General features: G+C 45.7%; 1 protein-coding gene across 1 annotated transcript; it reads left to right on the top strand.

Annotated features, from left to right (window-relative positions):
• Positions 1-16,405: 16,405 nt before the first annotated feature.
• LOC124647641 lies at positions 16,406-19,822 on the top strand. Its single transcript, XM_047187549.1, has 5 exons — positions 16,406-16,605; positions 17,026-17,092; positions 17,179-17,406; positions 18,375-18,683; positions 18,826-19,822. Exons 1-5 carry the CDS (start codon positions 16,406-16,408, stop codon positions 19,597-19,599), a joined length of 1,578 nt encoding a protein of 525 aa, XP_047043505.1. The 3' UTR covers positions 19,600-19,822.
• The last annotated feature ends 2,901 nt before the right edge of the window (positions 19,823-22,723 follow it).

Raw genomic sequence — 22,723 nt, 5'->3', positions numbered from 1 at the left:
TATATTTAAAGATAAATGCAATTACGAATTTGACGACAAATAGAGAGGACATGCTTAAACTGGAATCAACTCTATTCTATGTAGAAAAATGCAATTACGAATTAGAGGAAGAAAAAGGAAATTCAATAAATTCTAGAATTATATTATCTTGTAGTTAAGCATATCAAGCTAACTTTATCTGCAAGAATTTTTAGTAGGCATTCTTGCGTTCCAAACATGCCCTGATTGCGGGTAATGTAAGACCAGACCTCCCGTACATTTGTTTTGAAGTTTTATGAGCTAATAATCATTTGCTACTAATGATAATCGACCCTTTCCGGTCTTGAAACATATGACTTATGGGCTATGGATGATAATGCAAGTGGACCATGAACATGATGATGATTTATACTTTTCAAAATGTGTATGCAGATGTTTTATTTACATAGGTATGACATAGGTGATGATGTTTCACAAAAGGTTACACCTTCTATGGGGAGGAATGGTGCCACCAAGGCGCCAAGAATCTTTTCTTGGCTCTCTCCTGCCTCCATTTTCAGGAGTATGCCGTCCATCAAACTTTGTAGTTGGAGTTGGTGAAGAAGTGTGAATGGAGAAACAAATCTACAATTGTATATTCTCTTCAAATTGGCATCTCATGTCAAAAGCACCTTTCTGCAGTCTTCTCACCAACCCCAAAATCGTGACCTGTTGAGAGAGCATGTAGGATCGCTAATGAGAGGATGGCGATGGCCTTCTGGGTCGGTAGTGTTCTTGGTAGGTAAAGACTGAAACTTGTTTCAGAAGCTCTTTCTTTTTGTTATCAGTAACTTGTCAATGCACATTGTGTGGTGGTCAAGGTGCACTGCTCCTTGACCTGCTTGCTTTACTAGAAGGTTTCTTTATAATTTGTGTAAGCACCTAGCTTCTTATCCTTGGCTGCTTATCCGGATAAATGTGTTCCAAAATCGAACCTAGAAATCTCCCCAAAGAAAACTCAAAATAGTATAATATTTAGGAAATACTACAGTATATTTGCAACAGCACAAAAACGAAAGAAATCCAGTAACAAAGGATAGCTGGTACTGCTGAGGCGACATCAACGAAGCCCAGTACATAACAGTATTAACCAAAACTTGCGGTTGTGGTAGTTTGGTAACAAAGGATTAGCCAAAACACAACATGGACTATCACTGCAGAGTGGGTCGACGACGCACTCTGATCTCTGCGGCGAGACCGTCAAAATCCGCGAAGATGATTAGCTGCAGCCTACTGAACTTGAGGTAGTAGCGAGTAGCGACAGCCGGCTGTGGTTGTAACTGAAGAATAAACGACATGCGTTGGCATTGTTGAGGAGCCTTCCCGTGTTCAACGTTTCAGGACTGCACACCGCAAGTACCCCAACTCAATAGTTCATTTTCTTCTTTGCAGCTAAGAGATCGTCGAGGTCAGGGAAATATATATTTGCCACTGAGAACCTGAACACAGACGATCTTCTTACATAGTTACATGTCGTCTTCGATGGAAAACAGAAATAGCCCAGATTTAACAACTGAGTGGGGCGAAAGATGTACTACCAAATGCAACCTCACAGCCTGCCTGGCTTAAGTTCTTCTCGCCCTCATCAGAGCCATGGGACCGGAGCACAGTTTGTCTCAGCAAATGTGCTCCACGTTGCAGCACAATGTGCTCCACGTTGCCGCACAGAATCTGATAATAATCGCAAGTCTGTCAGTTGGTTGGTCAGGGAGAGCTAAAGAATCTCCATGTCAATCTTCCCTATCCAAAAGGTAACGTTCCGTTAAGCACTTAAGCTCCACTTGAGGCGCAATTGGTAGCTCGCATGGAGGTCAATCAAGCTTTTGAAAGGAGAAAGTAGGAGACGTTCGAAAGTGGGCTGATTGGATGAGTGAACTCTCTTATGTAGTGACCTGTACGTCCCTCAAAGTAGCGCTGGGCTAGGCTCGTTGGCTGGGTATGGCCAAATCGACCGTTTTCTGGGGCCGGTTGTTGTCCTTGCACCTGATTTTGATTCCTCTCATCCTTCTTAACCTACCTCACATCTACTAACTTCTAATCAACACAACTATATTTCAAATTAAAATAAGTTGTAGATGAAAAATATGTTCGCCGACTAGGTGATTCCATTCCAACTATCGATTTCCAGTTTTGTTTGTTGTAAATCTCCAATTTCGTCTTCTTGTTTGTAGAGTTTTTGACTGAATTTTATCAAATTTATCGCACACGGTTCACCGTTTCAAAATTTCTTCAAGTAGCTTCACCTCGCTGTTTCGCACACTTCTCATGTTGTAAATTTTTCGTTTTAACGAACGTAGATGAACATATCTGTAGGCCGCTAGTATATTGTAACTTGCACGTGTGAGAGGTGTCTTACATGTAGGCAGCGTAACCGCCTTGGCCACCGTCGGCGACATTAGCATGGTGGCCTTTCTGCGCCCCGGCTTGGTGTTAGTTGTGGTAGTGATTGGTGTCTTGCACGTAGTCCAAGTAACCTACTCCCAGAGCTGTAGAAGGTGGTGGAGGTGCTCGTGGCTATATTCATCTTTGTGGTGATCCACTCGCTGCGCTAGTGGGGCCTCCCGTCGTGGCCGGTGGTCGACATGCTCCCTTCCGATCCGCACTGCAAGCTCACCGCCGAGACGCGTATACCTTGAGCACCATTTCAAGACCAAGTTTGGCGCCGCCGACGAAGTGTGGAAGGCGCAGCGAAATGTAGCGAGCATGCTGACACAACTCATGACGAGTTCCACTTCTTCGAGTTTCGAGTGCTCACGGTGAGCTCGCTGGTGGAGCTCGTGCATCGGTGGCTACTCCTAGTGCTACCCACCGTTACTCAGTTCAAGTGTGGTGCTGTGAGGTACGCTCACCACGTGAACAAGAGGTGAGACTCAACTTCAGTAGAGAGACAACTGAACAATTTGGGTTTTCTGGTTCTCTGAATGCGACCTGGGCTACTAAACGAAGTGAAGAACATGGTTTTTGACATATCTACACCCATTAAGCCCCCCCCCCCCCCAACGCCTGCCACTGGGAGCCAAGAAAAGGACTGCAACCTACCAATCGTGCCTTTGGATCGCTCTCCCACTCTTCCTTCACAATCTCGATCCATCAATTTCTGCTTCGGTTTTCCGTTTCACATCAAATCTCTGGAAAAATGGCTGCTCCTCTGAAAAAAAGTTGCACGGCCACCACTCCTACATATGATAGACTTAGAGGCCGCTCGGAAGCTCTCCACTCTGCCGAAATCCACGAAGGGCGCAGAGTTCAGTTTCAACAACTTCATATAAATGAACTAGAACTCCTTCCGCTCTGCAGAGCCATTGAGGAGTGGAGAGTATCCGAACAAGTCCTTAGATTAGGCATAGTGCATAGCAGGAACTTAGGGTCTAGGTCAGGATTTTTTTTACGTGGCGATAAGTTAATAAGGAGAGAGACAAACATATTTGGTTACGGTGTGCCACGAGACATTTTTAATGCATATCGATCCGGTGGAGGTGCTTCATCGAAAGAACCCCGTGATTCAACCCCTTCTCTTCCTCTGCCCCGAGGGTCGTACATCTACCGCCCAACCGCCTCCATCTCCCTCGCCCGACTCTTCGTTTGGCATGTCGGCAACACCACCTAAGGAGAACTCAGAATCATGGACAAATTCGGGGACTACAAGGAGACAATGCCAGCCCGACCCTTGGCGACCTCTCCACCATAGCACTTCCACGACAGGATCCTTCACCAACCCCTCTACACCGTCACACTTCTACCTCAGTAGCTTGAAAATCTCTTCTGGCATCCCCTCATTGAATTCATGGTAATATTTCCTCTGCTTTTGAATCAATGTTCATCAATTACAACTTCTTTAGCTCGAATTTGCATCCCATTTTTCTTTCAGCGTCTAAAAGTGTTGTAAAATGAGCAACTATCATTCACAAGGGGCCAAATGCCAATATGTACAAGTGTGGCAAAGTGTAGGAAAATTCTTATACAATGGAATATATGGTAAAGAGGGCTATACATCTCTAACACCCCCCTCAAACTCGTGGTCGGTCAATAACACTAAGTTTGGACAGAAAGAACCCATGTTGTGTTCTAGTCTAGGCCTTCATGAAGATACCCGCCAACTATAACTCGAAAAGCACATATTCACGAACCTGGTCATGCACAAAAGTGCGTACAAAAGAGGCATAAAAACCAATGTGCTTGGTGAGCTCATGCTTCACTAGGTCATCTGCAATGTTGATATAACCTATACTATCTCACAAGAAAGGACTCGATGTGGTAGTAGGAACAAAAAATTCTTCCATTAACCAGTGTAACCAAGTCACCTCTGCCGTCACTAGAGCCATAGATCGCAACTCAGCCTCTGCACTCAAATGGGAAACTACAGCCGTGTCTTCATATTCCAAGCAATGAGAAAACAGCCAAGAAACACATAGTAAGCATAAAGTGAATGGCGATCTGAAGGATTGCTAGCTCAGGCTTGGAGCTGTAAGTAGATGGAATGAGGGAACAAGAGATGACAAGAGATCATGCCACAAATATATCATAGAACACAGAGCCATTGACTATAGTAACCTAGGTGGGAGGAGAGACAAACTGATTCGAAATATGTACATGATAGGAGATATCCGGACGAGTGACAACTAGATAGTCCAGGATCCCAACCAAATGACAATAGGGCACCGGACTAGACATGGGATCGCCATTAGATGCACGAAGGTGAACATTGAGCTCCATAGGAGTCTCATCAATTCTCTCATCACCAAGACTAGCACGAGCAAGGAGGCCCTGGATATAATTCTCCCCAGAGATAAAGAAGCTACTAGAGGTAGAGGAAACCTCAATCCAAAGAAATGAGCGACGAAGACCAAGATCAGTCATAAAAATTGCTCATGGAGACAGTTCTTAACAAAGTAAATGTACTTAAAGTCGACACCAGTGATGATCATGTCACCGAGAAGAGATATGACAGAAAAATGTTGCATCATGTGCGTTGGGTGAGAAACCAACGACAATCACCACAGAGGGAAATACTCAAACCAGGGGCGGGACTTGCTTAAGGCCACAGAGGGAGCGCCAAATACGATATACCATGCCAACAAGAATAGAGTACCCCGGTGGTAGTTCCATATAAAGGAGGAAGGAGCACAAGACGAGCTTTGTAACGCTCAAGAGAGCCATCAGAGCAGGTCTTTATATTACAGACCCAATTACATGTGATTTGACAGATAGAAGGAGGATGGGAAACCATGTCCCATGTGCTATTTTGCTCCAACAAGAATCTCATCTGCCATCGCTAGCTGCCATTCAGTATGACCAACACCATATAGATAAGAACTTATTTGGAGGACAATGGAAGGACCATGGCGGTCAAGGGAATACGATCAAGTGGAGGGAAAGGCCACCCACAAAGATCATAAGTAGGATGGGGTGCAGAAGATGGCACACTAGAAGTAGAATTCATGGCACGAGAAGGATCCACATCATTTGGATGACAAGGATAACGAAATTAAAGGGGGGATGAGGAGGAATAACCATAGGCAAGGGAGAGAAGTGAGACATCATAAAGAAATGTGGAGAGTCATGCGACAAAAGAGGAGAGGAACATGTAGGGGAAGATGGTGTCAGATATACAATGGGGGCACTCGGAGGAGTGGGAACCCGAAGCCCATAGACAAGTACCAACATATATCATCCATGTAAAAGTAAGAGGAGGAGGGGCGTGGGTAGAATGGACGGAACTCATCAAACTTCACATCCCATGAAATGCGCATCCGACGACCAACAACCCTTATTCTCATCACTATATCCGAGAAAAACACACTCACCAGAATGAGCGGTCAAAATGGGGCATTTTCACGGTGCAAGAAAAAACATACAAAACTCAACCAAAAAACAAAACACAAAGTATTTAGGAGAACGACCGAAAAGACACTCTAAAGTAATATAACACCTTGTAGTAGATCTTCTTGCCAACTCAAAACTATATTCCAGAGTCAAGACGCAGATCAAAGAACATTGGCAACAACCAGAAGAAGGTTTTCATAAGGTAAATGTAGATGTAGCTTATAATGCCAATAATATGGAAGGAAAATCGGGTGTGGTGATTAGAGATAACAATGGCATGGTACTTGCAACAAGCAATAGATGGCATGATCTTAGCCCTGATGTGTTAACAGCTGGAGCATATTCTTATAGGGATGGAGCTAAATTAATCAGACACACGAACATTAGCCAATTTATTATGAAATCTGATCCGCTGGAGCTAGTTTTGCTATGGAAAACAAGAAACAATCATAGAACTAGTATTATGCTTGTGTTAAAATGGATCCAGGAGCTGGTAGAAGGATGTAACTATTTTGATATTTTGCATGTAAATAGAGAAGCGAATTTAGCTGATCACAACATTACTAAATTTGCATCTTCTTCTGACCCGGAATGTGCCTGGATATCCCAGGTGCCGGAATACAGCCTTCAATGTACTGAACAAGCATGTAATTTTGGTGATAATTAATGAAATATCTTGGTTGACTCTGATGGCGCGTGATGCACACGTCCGTTGGGAACCCCAAGAGGAAGGTGTGATGCGCACAGCAGTAAGTTTTCCCTCAGAAAGAAACCAAGGTTATCGAACCAGTAGGAGATGAAGGCCACGTGAAGGTGTTGGTGGAGGAGTGTAGTGCGGCGCAACACCAGGGATTCCGGCGCCAACGTGGAACCTGCACAGCACAATCAAAATACTTTGTCCCAACTTAACAGTGAGGTTGTCAATCTCACCGGCTTGCTGTAAACAAAGGATTAAACGTATGGTGTGGAGAATGATGTTTGTTTGCAAAGAACAACAGAGAACAGAGATTGCAGTAGATTGTATTTCAGATGTAAAAGAATGGACTGGGGTCCACAGTTCACTAGTGGTGTCTCTCCAATAAGATAAATAGCATGTTGGGTGAACAAATTACAGTTGGGCAATGGACAAATAGAGAGGGCATAACAATGCACATACATATCATGATGACTACTATGAGATTTACTTAGGGCATTACGAGAAAGAACATAGACCGCTATCCAGCATGCATCTATGCCTAAAAAGTCCACCTTCGGGTTAGCATCCGCACCCCTTCCAGTATTAAGTTGCAAATAACAGACAGTTGCATTAAGTACTGTGCGTAATGTAATCAACACAAATATCCTTAGACAAAGCATCGATGTTTTATCCCTAGTGGCAACGAGACATCCATAACCTTAGAACTTTACATCACATCGTCCCCAGATTCAATGGAGGCATGAACTCACTATCGAGCATAAATACTCCCTCTTGGAGTTACAAGTATCAACTTGGCCAGAGTCTCTACTAGCAACGGAGAGCATGCAAGAACATAAACAACACATATATGATAGATCAATTAATCAACTTGACATAGTATTCCATATTCATCGGATCCCAACAAACACAACATGTAGCATTACAAATAGATGATCTTGATCATGATAGGCAGCTCACAAGATCTAAACATGATAGCACAAGAGGAGAAGACAACCATCTAGCTACTGCTATGGACCCATAGTCCAAGGATGAACTACTCACGCATCAATCCGGAGGCGGACATGATGATGTAGAGTCCTCCGGTGATGATTCCCCTCTCTAGCAGGGTGCCGGAGGCGATCTCCTGAATCCCCCGAGATGGGATTGGCGGCGGCGGCGTCACAGTAACTTTTCTCGTATCGTGGCTCTCGGTACTAGGGTTTTCGCGACAGAGAGAATAAATAGGCGAAGGGGCAGAGTCGGGGGACGCTCGAGGGGCCCACCCCATAGGGCAGCGCGGCCAGGGGTGGGGCCGCGCCCCCCTAGGGTGTGGCCGCCTCGTCGCCCCTCTTCGTCTCCTCTTCGGACTTCTGGAAGGCTCCGTGCAAAATAAGACCGTGGGATTTTGTTTCGTCCAATTCCGAGAATATTTCCTGTGTAGGATTTCTGAAACCAAAAACAGCGAAAACGAGAGCTGGCGCTTCGGCATCTTGTTAATAGGTTAGTAGCGGAAAATGCATCAAAATGATATAAAGTGTATATAAAACATGTGAGTATTTTCATAAAACTAGCATGGAACATAAGAAATTATAGATACGTTTGAGACGTATCAGACTCTTAAAAAAACCTAGGGTTGAATGTTGATGAGATATGTGGAACCCAACACATCCTCAACCCAAAAGTAAGGTGCAAGAGAGGAAACAATTATCATGGCACAAGCCGTGTTAAGAAGGTGTTTATTTCTTGCACTCATCCATGATGAAATCGCATGAATCCCCCTGCGTGGTTTTGGTAATTAATAACAATCCCTATGGAATAATGTTTGGATTGAGTTATAGGTGTAGGAATTGTCCATGGGTTCTTATATTTCCCTAATGACATAGAATTCTCTTGGTGTTATTAAATGCCATTAGTAGTATATATATAAAGGTTTGGTTTTGGATTCTTAGAGTTTTTTCTTATTTATTTCATAAGAAAATATAGTTTATCAGAATTAAAGTTTGGATGCACCTCAAGTTTTATGGTTTGTTTACTTGTCTCACAAACTTGAGTGAAATTTTAATAATGATTGTTACGTTAAATCTCATGGTTTGGAAGTTAGGGTTGAGTTGGTCACATGGTTCATGGGCTTGTCCTTAATTGTAATGATGAGTGATTGATCATACCCTATGGATTTAAGTGTAAGGTTTAGCACTAGGGCTTTTCTTATTTCACTAATAAGCATAAGTAGAATTGAGATACGGCTTAGGGTTTACTCATGATTACTTCAAAATGTTACTAGAGGGGTCTTAGGTTCTTGACTTAATCAAGGATTTTATATAATGCATTTTCTTTTCCGTTAAAGATGTTGAATAAGGACTAGGGTTGCATACTGGTCCCCTCCACTATTTCTTCTGATGGATGATATCTGCTTATCACACTAGGGTTAATTTATTACCCTATATCTCCAGAGCATAATCATGCATTAGACATGATCAACTTACGTATCATAATTTTTTATTTATAGTTCTTCGATTTTTTATGATCAATGCCCAATTTCTGATGATCATGGCTTGGCTTCCTAAGATATCACTAAGAAGATTTGACTCTCACCTCTAAGATCAAGTGCTTTCTCTAGCAACTAGAGTATAACACTTAACTTGTACTCTCTTACCTAAGCATGGCTATGGCTAGGGTTTATAACATGCTCACAAGGTTTCTGAGATTAAATAGGCTTAGGCTCCACTAGGCTAGCTTAGTTTGGATTGGTTTCTACTTACATCTTATTGAAAAGAATATGGTTCTATTCCATTTAATATTGGATTTTCTCACCACTCCAAAGTGAGATAGATTATATCCTAGGGTTTTAGCTCGATCAAGTGTTGATATTATTTCTCTGATATATATGTATAGACTTTTCCCTTCTCTAGGGTTTGATATAGATAGATTTGGAGAGAGAAGGATAGAATATGTAAAGGTTTGATGATAGGGATAGTGTTGGTGTACTTTTCATGAGTTCAAGAATTGAGTTGAAGAGATATCATGCAGATCGTGGTAAGAATATCTATTTGTTTGGATACATGGAAAAGATAAGATTGGTTTCACAAAATTTCTTATTATTGAACTTATAGTTGAAGAAGTATCCACATGTTGTTTCCAACGAATACCATATTATGATCCCTTGGAAGATCTGGTATTTGATCTTTACTTAATGTTTTGTGGTAAAGATTCTAGTTCCATTTGATCTAACTCATAGATCAAATCATGTCTACCCAAAAAAAGGTTTTAGCAAAGTTCACATTGAATTTTATATTTATTGACTTGATGATCTAATTCAATTCCATCAAGTCAAGTGAAACTTCAGTCATTGTGACAAGTTTTATATGAAAGTGGGAAATTCCCTAGAATTTTTGTGCATGAATGCAACGCATAAATATGTTTTCTCTCTATTTCTAGCCTCAAAACATGGGATTTTACACAAAAAGTCATGTCAAAGTACCTAAGGCTATATTATGTTTATTCTTAATTATCGATTGCATGGAGTTTTCCTTTCTAGAGAAGTATAAGTGAGACATGTTGTATCATCTTTATATTAGAACGTCACGCCCATATAAATTCTAATCAAACACATAATGAAGTTTTAACAATATTATATTATTTGTGAGATGTTTTATGTCCACCACACTTTATGAGAGAGCAGACAAGTGAACCCATGAATCCCGGTCCACTTTTTATTATAAGAAACCACTTTTACTTGCTTTTACCACACTTTACATTTTTTTTGCAAGAACTAAATCCGAAAATACAAAACCCAAAACCAATTTTACTCTATTGTTTTCATGTTCCTGTCTTTATTATAGATTAATTTTTTTTATTTAGGTTCTACTAATACGAAGCATTGTGCTTGACACCCACATGGTGGAGTTGGGGGGCAGAAGACATTAGCTTTGTTTTGTAGTTTGCTGGAAGAGGTTGGAAGAAGGTTGCTGCTTAGATCGCCAAGAGTTCGATATAAACCTTCGAGTCACCATAATGAATAAAATACGCTTGCTGCATCACTCTGCACTAGGAGCCCCAAGGAGTTGGTACACACGAAGCTGTTGCCATCAAGGAACTATTCAAATGATTTTGCCCCAGGCTCTGGCTCAACTAGTTCACCCTTAAATTGCTACCCTTTGTCAAAGATGCTATCATATCACGCACATCCTCAACGTCCATATTGTGCGTGATCACAATAGTAGCCATCACCTCTCACATGGTCTGAGTTCTCCATGTTCTAGTAGTATGCCAAATAATAGCCCACCGAGATTGGTGCACCCCAAATATCTGCTCCAAATCCTTCCTATGAGCCTCTTGTTTTGTGGAAATCTTCCGACAATTCTCTTCTTCTAGGTTGTGGATTGCCTTTGCAATTGTAGCACATTCAAAATAGATGCCATCACCGAGAGAATACCCCGTGTTGTATGCATGGCTATTGATCTCATAGTGAACCATTGGAGCATTGCCTTCTGGAAGCCTAGAGAATATCAGAAGTCTTGGATCACGTTGACGTTATTTTGAGAACCTACCATGCCGATAAAGAGTGTCAAATCAAAATATCTTGTGACACAATACCCTCAAGAATGATAGTGCGCCTATCAACATGCCCGCTATATTGCCCCTGCCCAGCAAAAGGATAGTTCTTCCACTCTCAATGCATGCAATATATGCTTCCAAGCATCCCAGGAAACCCCTTTGAACCGTTGATGGATAAAAATCGAGCGGTGTTGGCATCATTTGGCTCTCTCGGGTAAACTTTCCCGAACACCGCAATTACTGTTTTGCAAAACTTGTACATCGAGTAAATTCATGCGGTCTCACTCGTGCACATTTACTCATTAACAATATCACTAGCAACTCCATATGCAAGCGCTTGAATAGTTGCGAAATATTTTTTGTAACAAGTGAAGCCAATCTTACTGATGGCACCAGTCTTGCATTCGAAGTACGAGTTGTGGAACCTCACGCCATCGAGAATATGCAATAAAAAAAACTTTTTTGACATCCGTGGCACCAAAATATATGCTCCGAGATATGATGGAAGTAGTATTTAAAAATACAATTATGGATAGCTTCTCAGTTACGCTTCAGATTTCCCATGTTTTTGGCAGCTATCTCTCATTGTGCTCATTGACAAGGTATTAACTTGTCAATGCCTACCAGTTGTAGACTAGGGTTTCGCGGAAAGTAGATCTCGAAGGTTTCAGCCGGAAAGGTGCTCGACTGCTAAAAACTAGGGTTGTGTTGACAATGAAATCGATCCTTTCTTTCTCCCTCGAATCCCCCTTATATAGGAGGCGGAGCCGAGGGTTTCGTGTCGTACAAGTTACAAACAGCGGGAGACTCTTTGAGTTCGTCCCGAACAATTACAAATCTCCCTATTTCCTAATCTATCTCCATCTTGCAAGTCGACGCTTTGTTGGGCTTCCGGGCTTTGCAATCTTCGGGTCGCGGGCCTTTCAATAAACCCCAGGTACCTTCTTCGGCAGGCCCATTCGGGATGCCTATGTCAGTAGCCCCCGAGATTTTGCTTGAATCGCAGAATCGAGTAAAATCTCCATTCTACAATTAGTCCATAAATCTTTCGGATTGTCATGGCAATTTATTCGAGACATACATATTTTGTACAGGGATAATGGTAAATGGGGCTGGTTCATCTGACGGATCAGGTACCAGTTAACTGCTCTCGTGGAAAACCCGCAAAATCCTACTTCAAGGTCAAGTCCCCGGGCATGACCCCTGCTTTGCTCCAGCAGGAAGGCTGGGTGAGGATTTTACCTTGCACGAGGGAGTCGAGGATCATCTTCTCGACACTCTTTCAATCCTCGAGCTGCATGGCGATCCGACGCGCACTAATATTTCCAACTCTCGTGTCGCATTTAGGAGACTATTTCCCCACTTCTTTCCTAAGTAGACACAGCCTGAGATTTTCTCTGAGCTTGTCCAACGCTTCCGAGGTGAAGAGGATCCTGCCTTGGTTTATCGGTAGGAAAACTTGAAGGTTGGAGTCGAGGGAACCATTGCTTTGGTTGCCGACAGCCAGCAAGATGTCGATTGGGTGAAAGCTGGCAGCCCCAAGGGGATGAACAAGGAAAAATGGAAGACTTTGGTGAAGGCTGCAAAACCTCACTCGAAGAAAATCCTCGCCTTCTTGGGGCCTAAACCTGCTGCATCCGCTAGCGCTGCCAGGACGGAGGTCAAGTAGACCAACCTATCCCTTTGTTTTTTTCCTTTTTCTTTTGTAGTTGTCGCTATCCTTATGATTTGTGACTATCTATGTCGACTCACTAGGAGTCAGATTTTGTAAGGGACCCCGATTATGTAAATATCTCCACTATTAATGAAAAAGGTGATCCTTGCTGAATGATTGATGTCGACATTTCTTTCTTCCAGTTCATATTTGATAACTATTCTGAGGCTGTCGGACCGTCCCCTGCTTCTCCTGCCGCGTCTCGCTCTACGCAGATACCTGCCGATGTTTTCTTGGACGATTCTTCGTGTGCTGACTCAGTTCAACAAGAGCTGACTGAACTTCGACAACAACTTCAAGCATTGAAAAAGAAGCCATCACTGTTATGGACCAATCCCGAAAATCCTCCGAGCGCGAGAAAACTGCTCTTCGGCAGGCTCAGGAGGCTTTGGAGCTAAAGGAAACTGCAGTGGCTGAGGCCTCACGAGCTGCTGCCCGTGAAAATTATATGCTCGACCTGATGACTGACGCAAGTCAAGATATGGCGGGTACGTTGCACTGCAATTTTCTTTTTCCTTGACAACGCTTGTGTGCCTTGTCATATCTTGTTTTTCTTGATTGGTTCTAGGTTCCTTTATTGATGCTGTTGATGAAGATCAACGCGTTAACTCGCGAGTCGAGATCCTTCTTCGGCTTGCCAGACAAAGTGGTAGTGATTTATGGGCTAGCAAGGATCGCACTCGACGAATTGTTCAGTTCCAGGATCGAGCCGGTCAGGTCCGGGAATTTCTTGACTTTTGCACTAGTACGTTGGCCATGTGTACAACGTTATGTTTCCTCGGAATCCTCGACCTGCCACTCTTCCTGATTTGATCAAAAAGTTTAAGAACGTACATCAAATCCATGACTTTGTGAAAGCTCAGCTGATGGCCGACGCTAGGTTTGCTTTGATCTGGTTGAAGATTTGTCACTCGAAACTGGATCTGGATAGAGTTGTCGATGTCTTCTCATCCAAGTTAAAGCAGAGGAGAAAAAACGTCGACAATCTTAACGATGTCGTGACACCCATTGCCGAAAAGATGATTGAGGAGCTTCTGAGGGTGGATGTTTCTTTCTTCCACGAATATCATTATGCGGATGCCTTGGATGCTCCTGCTGAAGGTGAAAAAGTGACAATAGATAGTTTTCTATAGACGCTCATCTTCTCCTTGTGCTCGATTCTGAGCCAAAGTATGAAGTTTGTAAATGGCGAGTCATATGTGTTGTAAACATTATTCACCAATGTATAGTCACAGCAAGTTTGTATGTTTTTTGTTTTCTTCTAGCCATTTACAACACATATGACATCCCAAGATGCACATGTGTGCACAATATGGGCACATTATCACAAACTATGCCACAATTCTATCAATAACATTGGTCGTTTGACCTAAATGTCATGAAACCTCGAACGTGATAGTTCATTTTGTGAAGGATTTTTTGTGATGTTTGCAATTTTCCAACTTTAATATTTTTCCTTGCAATTATGAAACATAATATGTCACCATGCGAAGGTTTCACATTGTTTGGATCGTTTTTGAATTTATCATGCCATTTTAAACTATATTCAAAACGACGGGCATGAAGATCCTTTGCTCGGGGCTGAGGCTTGCTAAACTTGCACTGGATCTATGATGAAATAGCATGTTGTGAACCTAAAAATAATTTTTACAAAAACTTTTGAGCATTATATCATGTACCTGTAGTTCAAATCTGGTCGGCCTCCTACCGATTCGGCATGAATTTGTCTTTTTATGAGGGGTGGACGGAAAGGTTCCAGATACATCGGTTGAGAAATTTTCCATATTAGGTGGTCTAGTATTTTTGAAAAATTGGTTGGTACCAATGTGAAACTTTAATTTGGTGGTTGCTTCATAAAACACTCCGTTTTCGACACCTCAAAAATTGAAAATGGCTTTTTCGTGCGATGACAAGGAAAACTTCCTCCTGCAACATCCTAAGACATCCCAAGATGCACATGTGTGCACAATATGGGAATATTATCATAAAATATGCCACGATTCTATCCATAACATTGGTAGTTTGACCTAAATGTCATGAAACCTCGAACGTGATAGCTCATTTTGTGAAGGATTTTTTTGCGATATTTAAAATTTTCCAACTTTCATATTTTTACTTGCAACTATGATACATAATACGACAAATTTTCACACTGTTTGGATCGTTTTTGAATTTGTTATGCCCGCTTCAAACTATATTCAGGACATGAAGATCCTTTGCCCGGGCTGAGGCTCGCTAAACTTGCACTTGATATCTGATTAAATAGCATGTTTTGAGCCTAAAAATGATTTTTACAAAAAATCTTGAGCATTATATCAAGTACCTGTAGTTCAAATTTGGTCGGCCTCCTACCGATTTGACAGGAATTTGTTTTTTATGAGGGATGGACAGAAAGGTTCCACCTACACCGATTGAGAAATTTTCCATCTTAGGTGGTCTAGTATTTTCGAAAAATGTGTTGATGCCAATGTGAAACTTTAATTTGGTGGTTGCTTCACAAAACACCCCGTTTTCGGCACCTCAAAAATGGAAAATGGTTTTTTCGTGCGATGAAATGGAAAAACTTCCTCTAGCAACATCGTAAGACATTCAAGATGCACATGTGTGCATAATGTGGGCACATTATCACAAACTATGCGACGATTCTAGCCATAACATTGGTTGTTCGACGTGAAAGCCATGAAACATCGGACATGATAGCTCATTTTTAGAAGGTTTTTGAGATATTTGCAATATTCTAAGTTTGATATTTTTACAAGATAGATCTTATTTTTCTGAAAATTTTAATATATTATTTGTATTTTTCTGAATTATAATGATTTAAATTATTTTTTTGATGATTAATGTGGTAAAATGAAAAATAGCTATGCCGATGGCTTTGCCGTCGGAACATGACTGAAATATGTGAGCCGTCGGCACATGCATGATGCTGTTACCTCGCCGTCACGGCGAAGAGGCTGTACCGACGGCTTGCCTACTGGCCTGACCCAAACGGCCCTGTGCCGACGGACCTGATATTTCGCCATCAGCACAGATGTGGCCATCGGCACCGTGGAGCGTTCCCGTAGTGTAGTTCGGCCCAGTCGCGCCCCCGGTTCCTCGATTTCGTCCAGATTTGGGCCTAAATCCATCCGGCGAGCCCACGCCATCCCCGGTCCTCCGAGGCGCGCTCGGGGACTCCGGACGAAAGAATTTGGGGCGAAAGAGGCGTGTGGACCCTCGTGGCTTGCATATCCCCATTCTCTCCCGCCGGATTTGTGTAGCCGTCTCCATTCTCCTCCTCCTCTTTCTCGTCCACCACCATGCCGTCGAAGCCGAGGGAGTCGCGGGCGAAGAAGGAGCGGCCGCCGGGTGTGTCCAACGCACAGTGGGCGGCGGACGAGCTCCGGCGACAGGTCAAAACAAGCGCCAGGGCGGAGAGGGAGAAGAAACTCAACGCGAAGAGGGCGGCGTTGGCGGCGGAGGACGAACAAGCGAGGAAGGTCTCCATGGCCATGAGCATGGGCAATGCTCGCGGCGGCGGCGCCGCCGCCATGTTCCCTGGCCAGTGGCCCATCCAAGGTACGAGCAGTTCCCCGTCGGCTTTCTCCCCTTCGAGTTTCTCCCCGTCGTCGTCTGCCATGTTCCAAGAGGCGACCTACGGCCAACCGTCCAGGTTCACGCCGTCGCCGCCCGATCTCGCCGGCGGCAGCCTGAACGAGGGCTTCTCGCCGGCCCTACGACGAGGGCCACTCCCGTTCGGTGCGACGGCGGCGCCGAACGACGAGGTGATGAACGAGATGATCGACTCCGGCTCCGCGGCCGCCGCTGCGAGCCCGGGGTTCTTCACGCAAGAGGAGGCGAGAGCGACGGCAGCTGTCGCGGAGCGCAACCGGTGGGTGGAGGATGTGGCCGACGGAAGCCAAGCCGTCGAAGAAGAAGAAGAGGAAGAACCAACCCAAGTCGAGGTCGCCGACGACAACCCGCCGAAGGGAAAGAAGAAGAGGAAGAAGGACGCGCCGCCGGCCGAACCGCGCATCAAATGGACGCCGAGGGAAGAGGAGTGCCTCGCCGAAGCTTGGATGACCGTGTCCATGGACGGCATAACCGGGGCGAATCAGTCCTTCGACACGTATTGGCTTCGAGTGAAGGCGGCGTTCGACGAGCGCAAGCTCGTCGATCCGTACTTCAACAAGACGATCATGAACCGGGGAGACAAGGCCATGGCCACCCATTGGGTGATCATACAGATGACGTGCAGCAAATGGCACGTCATACAGGAGGAGCTCAAAAACAACCCGGTGAGCGGCGAAGACTTTGAAGCCAAGGTATGCATACGCCGTGCCTCCTCCGTCGACCCTGCATGTACTGATCGCCGTGAGCTGACCCATATCGCCGCCCTATTTTTTCCCAGGTGCGCCGTGCTTTCGACATGTACCACGACGACACCGACCTGATGTTCAAGTTTCTGAACGTCTACTCCCGCATCGAGAAGTGCGAGAAGTGGACGGAAACCCGCACGAGCCTCTCGAAGAGCAAAACCGAACAGTACAACCCCGACGCTCCGGCGCCAGGCTCGTCGAATGGCCGCCGGAACTCGGACGAGAAAAAGCTCAAAGATCTCAAAAAGATGGGCCATCCCGCCGAGAGGATGCGGCGTCGTTCGACAAGTGCTGGGCCGACGCGAGGACGCACGCCGCCGGGAGGGACGACAAGTTCGACGGCGGGTGGAGGGAGATGCTCGCCAACCAAGGCGCCGGATCGTCCTGCTGAAGACGACGGCCGCGGCGAAGAAGAGGAACACAGACTTGGCGTTCCTGATGGGCGGCAACACGGAACTGATGGACGAGGAGACGAGGAATTGGTACGAGGGACATTGCAGCGACATCCTCCGACCCACTCCGGTCAGTTCTTCGTCGTCTCCGGCGCCTACCTCGTCGTCCTCACCGTCTACGACGTCGACTGCCGCTGCTTCAACGTCGACTGCGGCCGCGGCGTCGGCCGCCGCTTCGACCACGGCGTGTGACACCGTCGTGCCAGACGGGACTGCCGACGCCCCTGTTTCAGTGTAATTTCCCTCCGATCGCTGATCTGTGGCTGATCCTTTTGCCGATCGAATTTGTAGCGGGACGACGACTTGTTTGAATTTCGACTTTGTCCGCCGAACTCCGGATGGACGACTGAAAATATGGTTCTCCCCACGAATTAATTTCGTCCAATCCGGCGGTTGTTTCGTCCGAATTTCGACGTTTGGAGGACAAACGAGTGGAGATGCTCTAAGGCTTTGGTTAGGGGTACGGTAGAGCTAGGACCAAGATTCTCGGAGACCCGGCCGGCATTTGAGAGTGAGTTCAATTGCGCACGCCAAAATGCCCCGTAAAACCGCGTTGCCAGGCCAAACGGAAATCGTAACCAATTTCACCAACCCAGGAATCCCACGACCACGACCGCGTCGACGCCACACTCTCTGACACACGCGCGCACGCGACTAGCTCCCGCTGCATCTCCAATATATAAACACTCTCGCGCGATGCTTGCTCGCCAACTACCTCCCAGCCCGACGCCCAGCCAAGAACGCGCAGCTAGCTTAGCTTTCGGACTTCTTGACAGCTGAGACCGTCTCACTCGCTTCCCATGGATCGATCGCGCTACTACTACTCGGCGGCGCCGGTGGGCACGGGCATGGGCCCGCTCGCCGGGCAGCTGGGCGAGTGGCTGTGCCGGGCCGTGCAGCCGCCCGCGCCCACGCCCTGCGGCTCTCCCGGCGGCCCGCCCGTCACGGCGCGGCGGGTCCGGCTCAGGGACGGGCGCCACCTGGCGTACGAGGAGTCCGGCGTGCCCAGGGAGACCGCGCGCTTCAAGGTCGTCTTCTCCCACGGCTTCACCGGCTCCCGCCTCGACAGCCTCCGCGCCTCGCCGGTTAGTCCCTGTCTCGATCGTCTTCTTGCCGGCCCGTCCGTCAGCGAGCTCCTGAATTATATAATCACGCGTGTCGTGTCGTCGACGACAACACCAATGCCAATGTGTACAACAATCTGACATCTACGTGCATCAATTCCAGGAGGTCGCCGAGGAGCTTGGCGTGTACATGGTGGGCTTCGACCGCGCGGGATACGGCGAGAGCGACCCGAACCCGGCGCGGTCCGTGGAGAGCGCGGCGCTGGACATGGCGGACCTCGCCGACGCGCTGGGGCTCGGCGACAAGTTCTACGTCGTCGGCTTCTCCCTCGGCTGCCACGCCGTGTGGGGCGCGCTCAGGTACATCCCGGAGCGGGTCGCCGGGGCCGCCATGCTGGCGCCGGTGGTGAACTACTGGTGGCCCGGGTTCCCCGCTGAGCTGGCGGCGCGGGAGTACGGCCGGCAGCAGCGCGGCGACCAGTGGGCGCTGCGCGTGGCGCACCACGCCCCCGGCGTCCTCCACTGGTGGATGGAGCAGACCTGGCTGCCCCTGCCCACCTCCACCGTCGTCGCCAACACAACCTACCTCCCCAACAAGCGCGACGCCGAGATCCGCCGCACCCTCACCGCCGACGGCACCCTCCGGAACAAGAGGGAGATGGCCACGCAGCAGGGGATCCAGGAGTCCTACTACAGGGATATGGCGGTCATGTTCGGCAAGTGGGAGTTCGACCCCATGGCGCTGCCGGAGCCGACCAAGGGCTGCCCCGTGCACCTGTGGCAGGGCGACGAGGACGGCCTCGTGCCGGTCGCGCTGCAGCGGCACGTCGCTGGGAGCCTCGGCTGGGTCAACTACCACGAGCTCCCCGGCACTGGCCACTTCCTTTCCGCTGTTCCCGGGCTAGGAGACACCGTTCTCCGGACACTCTTCGGTTGATCGCCAATACTCCTAGGAGAACTAGAGAAGAATAGCTGGTTTATTAGCTAGCTTGGCGTTGCAAAGTACTACAGTGCACTATGTTCATTTCTTGGTTAAGTTAGACATGTGGGGACATGAGGCAGCATGTAGATTTTCTATTTCTTGTTTCTTTCTTTAATTTTTTTTGTAATGAAAACTATGCTGCCAAGAAGCCCTGAAAAGTAAAACTTAACATTTTCCATATCTTTCAGGAATTTTGGAAACTGACAGTTCTCTGTCAAAAAAAAAATTGAGCCCATCTTTTTTGAATAAGCACACTTCAATTCCCGTATATTTTACCTATAAAATTCGCAGCACCTTACAGGATGGGTTCCTGGCACGTACCTACACCCATTATGCTCATACCTACACATAGGCGCGCGCACACATACACACTTTTTTTTTTTAGGTAAACACATACACACTTCGAGCAACTCACAGTACGAAACGCTATGTTGTCACGGTATCGTGAATTGTGGGTCAAGAAGTTGCCAGCGTTTTGGTCATTCTGTCACAACCAATGTTAGTTTGCTGATGTGGTCAACTATTTTTTTGCAAATTGCACCCTAAAAAGGTTAAACTGAGGACTAAAAAAATAGAAAAAACAAATTTAAGGGGGGGTTGATTTAAAAAAAAACACAATTTACCACATCAGCAAACTAATAGGCACCGTGTCGAAGTGACCAAAACACTCGCGTGGGACAACTTCGTGATCCAGAATTCACGATTTGCAAGTTTGTGACCAAAATGCACATACGGGATAACTTCATAGATCAAATTGGGGGTTTTCTCTAAAATGTTTGTCTGGCTTCCTCTTTCACCTCTAAATTATTGGACCAGTGCATGTTATATTCTGCTTCATCATAATACCAAGTCAGCACCGTCGATATTTATGACAATAATATAGTGTTGACATTTGTAGAGAAGGACACGGTTTTATCAACATACCAATTCTTCTCTACACTACAAATTACTTTATCATTGATTGTGTTTGAGGTCTTATCGATGAAGAAGTCCAGTGTCTCAGCGATATCATGTCACCAAAGATTTCATAAATAACATGAAGTAGTCTTTGCCTGAACTTCAACGGCTCTGAAGACCAGGTTTCTTTCTCAACACGAAGTGAACCTAGTTGTGATGATATGACGGATTTAACCAAAGTAATTAGACAAAATATTTATTTATCGCTCAATGGTGACAACTTTTACCTTTTATCCGAACTGAAAGACACCGTCCATATTGAATAATAAGGGTACCTACACGGCAGGTTGAGTCCAGGCAACCACACGTAGGGCGCGTACACGTCGTAAAAATACTGGGAACATCGATCAGATCAAACACCAGGAGGCCTCCAAACACCAGAGATGCCCACTTTCCTGTTCTTACGTGATTGCTTTACCTTAACCAAAAACTTTACGTACTGATTCCATCCGACGCAGCACGGCACGTGTGCATACGTACATGCGCGAGAGGCTTTCAACGCTTGAGCCGGCGAACACGTTATGTGGAAGTGGACGGACCGGACCTTCACGCAAGCGCACCACCTCACCTCACCTCCCGTGCGGAAGGCACCGACGGTAGCACAACACTACAATGTACTCCCTCTGAGTCAATTAAAAAAAATTGGAGAGTACTTCCGTGAACTTCTGTTGGTTATGTTGTTCGAGTTAATGGTGATCTTACTGAACCTGTGATACCTTCTCGGGACATCCGTCAAGGTGATCTAATTAGCCTTTCTGTTATGCACCGAAAGGTTTGCCGTATCTTCTGCAAGAACGTGAGGTTCAAGGTGAGCTACATGGTATAAAAAAATGGTAGGCTTGGACCTGCTATATCCCATTTACGACAACATTATTTTCTTTGCTAGGAGCGATGATAAGTGTGTTTGTGCGTTGCACCGTACCCTCTCTCTCTATATTATGAGGGTTCCGGACATAAGATTAATTTGGATAAGTCTACAATTTTCTTCTGCAATGGCTATCATGAGAATGTGAAGAATAGAGTTGAACAGAAATTGGGAGTTCGTAATGACTCACTTCAGGATTCCTATCTAAGCATGTCTACTGATGTTGGGCGCTCTCCCATAGCTACTTTCAGGTATATCTATGATCGGATATGAAAGCACACTAATGGTTTGTTTGATAAACCTCTTTCGCGATGTGTTAATGAGGTGATGCTAAAGGCTATTATTCAGGCAATACCCAACCACGGCATGTCTTATTTCCAATTGCTTGTATCCACCTGTGAGTAAATGCGCAAATCTATTGCTAGTCAATGGCGGGGCATGGAGAATGGAAAGAGAAAGCTGCATTGGCGTTCATGGGAGTGACTCTCTTCCCCTAAAGCGATTGAGGGTATGGGACTTCATGATATGGAAATTTTCAATCAAGCTATGCTTGTGAAACAGTGTTGGAGAGGCTACTCGTGAATCCAGATTCTCTGTGCGCTCTTGTTCTCAAAGGTTGATATTTTCCACAATGTGACTTCTAGGAAGCCCAATGCCCTCGGTCGGCCGAATATACATGGCGCAGCATTATTTTTGGAAGGAAGCTAGTTGAGAAGGGGGTTCAGTGGGGTGTTGGAAATGGTACCATAATTCAGATTCTTCAAGATAATTGGATACCGGGGACACCGCCAAATATGCTAAATGTTCTGCAACCTAACTGAGGGTCAAACTGTTGCTTCTCTTCTTGCTGATGATTAGTGAACTTGGAACCACTCTTTGGTCCATTCAATGTTTACCGCGGAAATGGCAGGCCTAGGCTTGGGGGCGAGGATTTTGTCTCATGGCCTCATACTCTCTCTAGTACATTCTCAGTTTGCTTGGATAACTTGGCGCGTGCTGATTCAACGTTTCTTCATCGCAGTCGGAAAGGTCGTGGAATGGTATCAGATTTTCAGGGCGAGTCAAAAACTTGGAAGAAGCTATGTGTTATCAAGGCACCAGGGAAGATGCAAATCACCCTTTGGAGATTCGCTCACAACTGTTTTCCCTCGGGTATGCAGTTGCAGCGGCGTCACATACATGCTTCTCCCGCGTGTGTTCATTGCTCGAAAGACTAGTCTATTGAGCATGCAACGTTATTCTGCCCCTACTCCCATG

The sequence above is a fragment of the Lolium rigidum genome, chromosome 4 (genome assembly GCF_022539505.1).
Source record: "Lolium rigidum isolate FL_2022 chromosome 4, APGP_CSIRO_Lrig_0.1, whole genome shotgun sequence".
Taxonomy (NCBI): Eukaryota; Viridiplantae; Streptophyta; class Magnoliopsida; order Poales; family Poaceae; genus Lolium; species Lolium rigidum.
Note: the sequence above shows the minus strand (reverse complement) of the source record. Positions and strands in the feature narration are given on the sequence as shown.

What these genes read in the sequence shown, in the direction of transcription:
- LOC124647641 (XM_047187549.1), top strand. Translation starts at nt 16,406, where the DNA reads ATGTTCCAAGAGGCGACCTACGGCCAACCGTCCAGGTTCACGCCGTCG. An exon ending in GCCGCCGCTGCGAGCCCGGG is followed by an intron (nt 16,606 to 17,025) that starts GTTCTTCACGCA and finishes GATGACGTGCAG; the next exon opens with CAAATGGCACGTCATACAGG. An exon ending in GCGAAGACTTTGAAGCCAAG is followed by an intron (nt 17,093 to 17,178) that starts GTATGCATACGC and finishes ATTTTTTCCCAG; the next exon opens with GTGCGCCGTGCTTTCGACAT.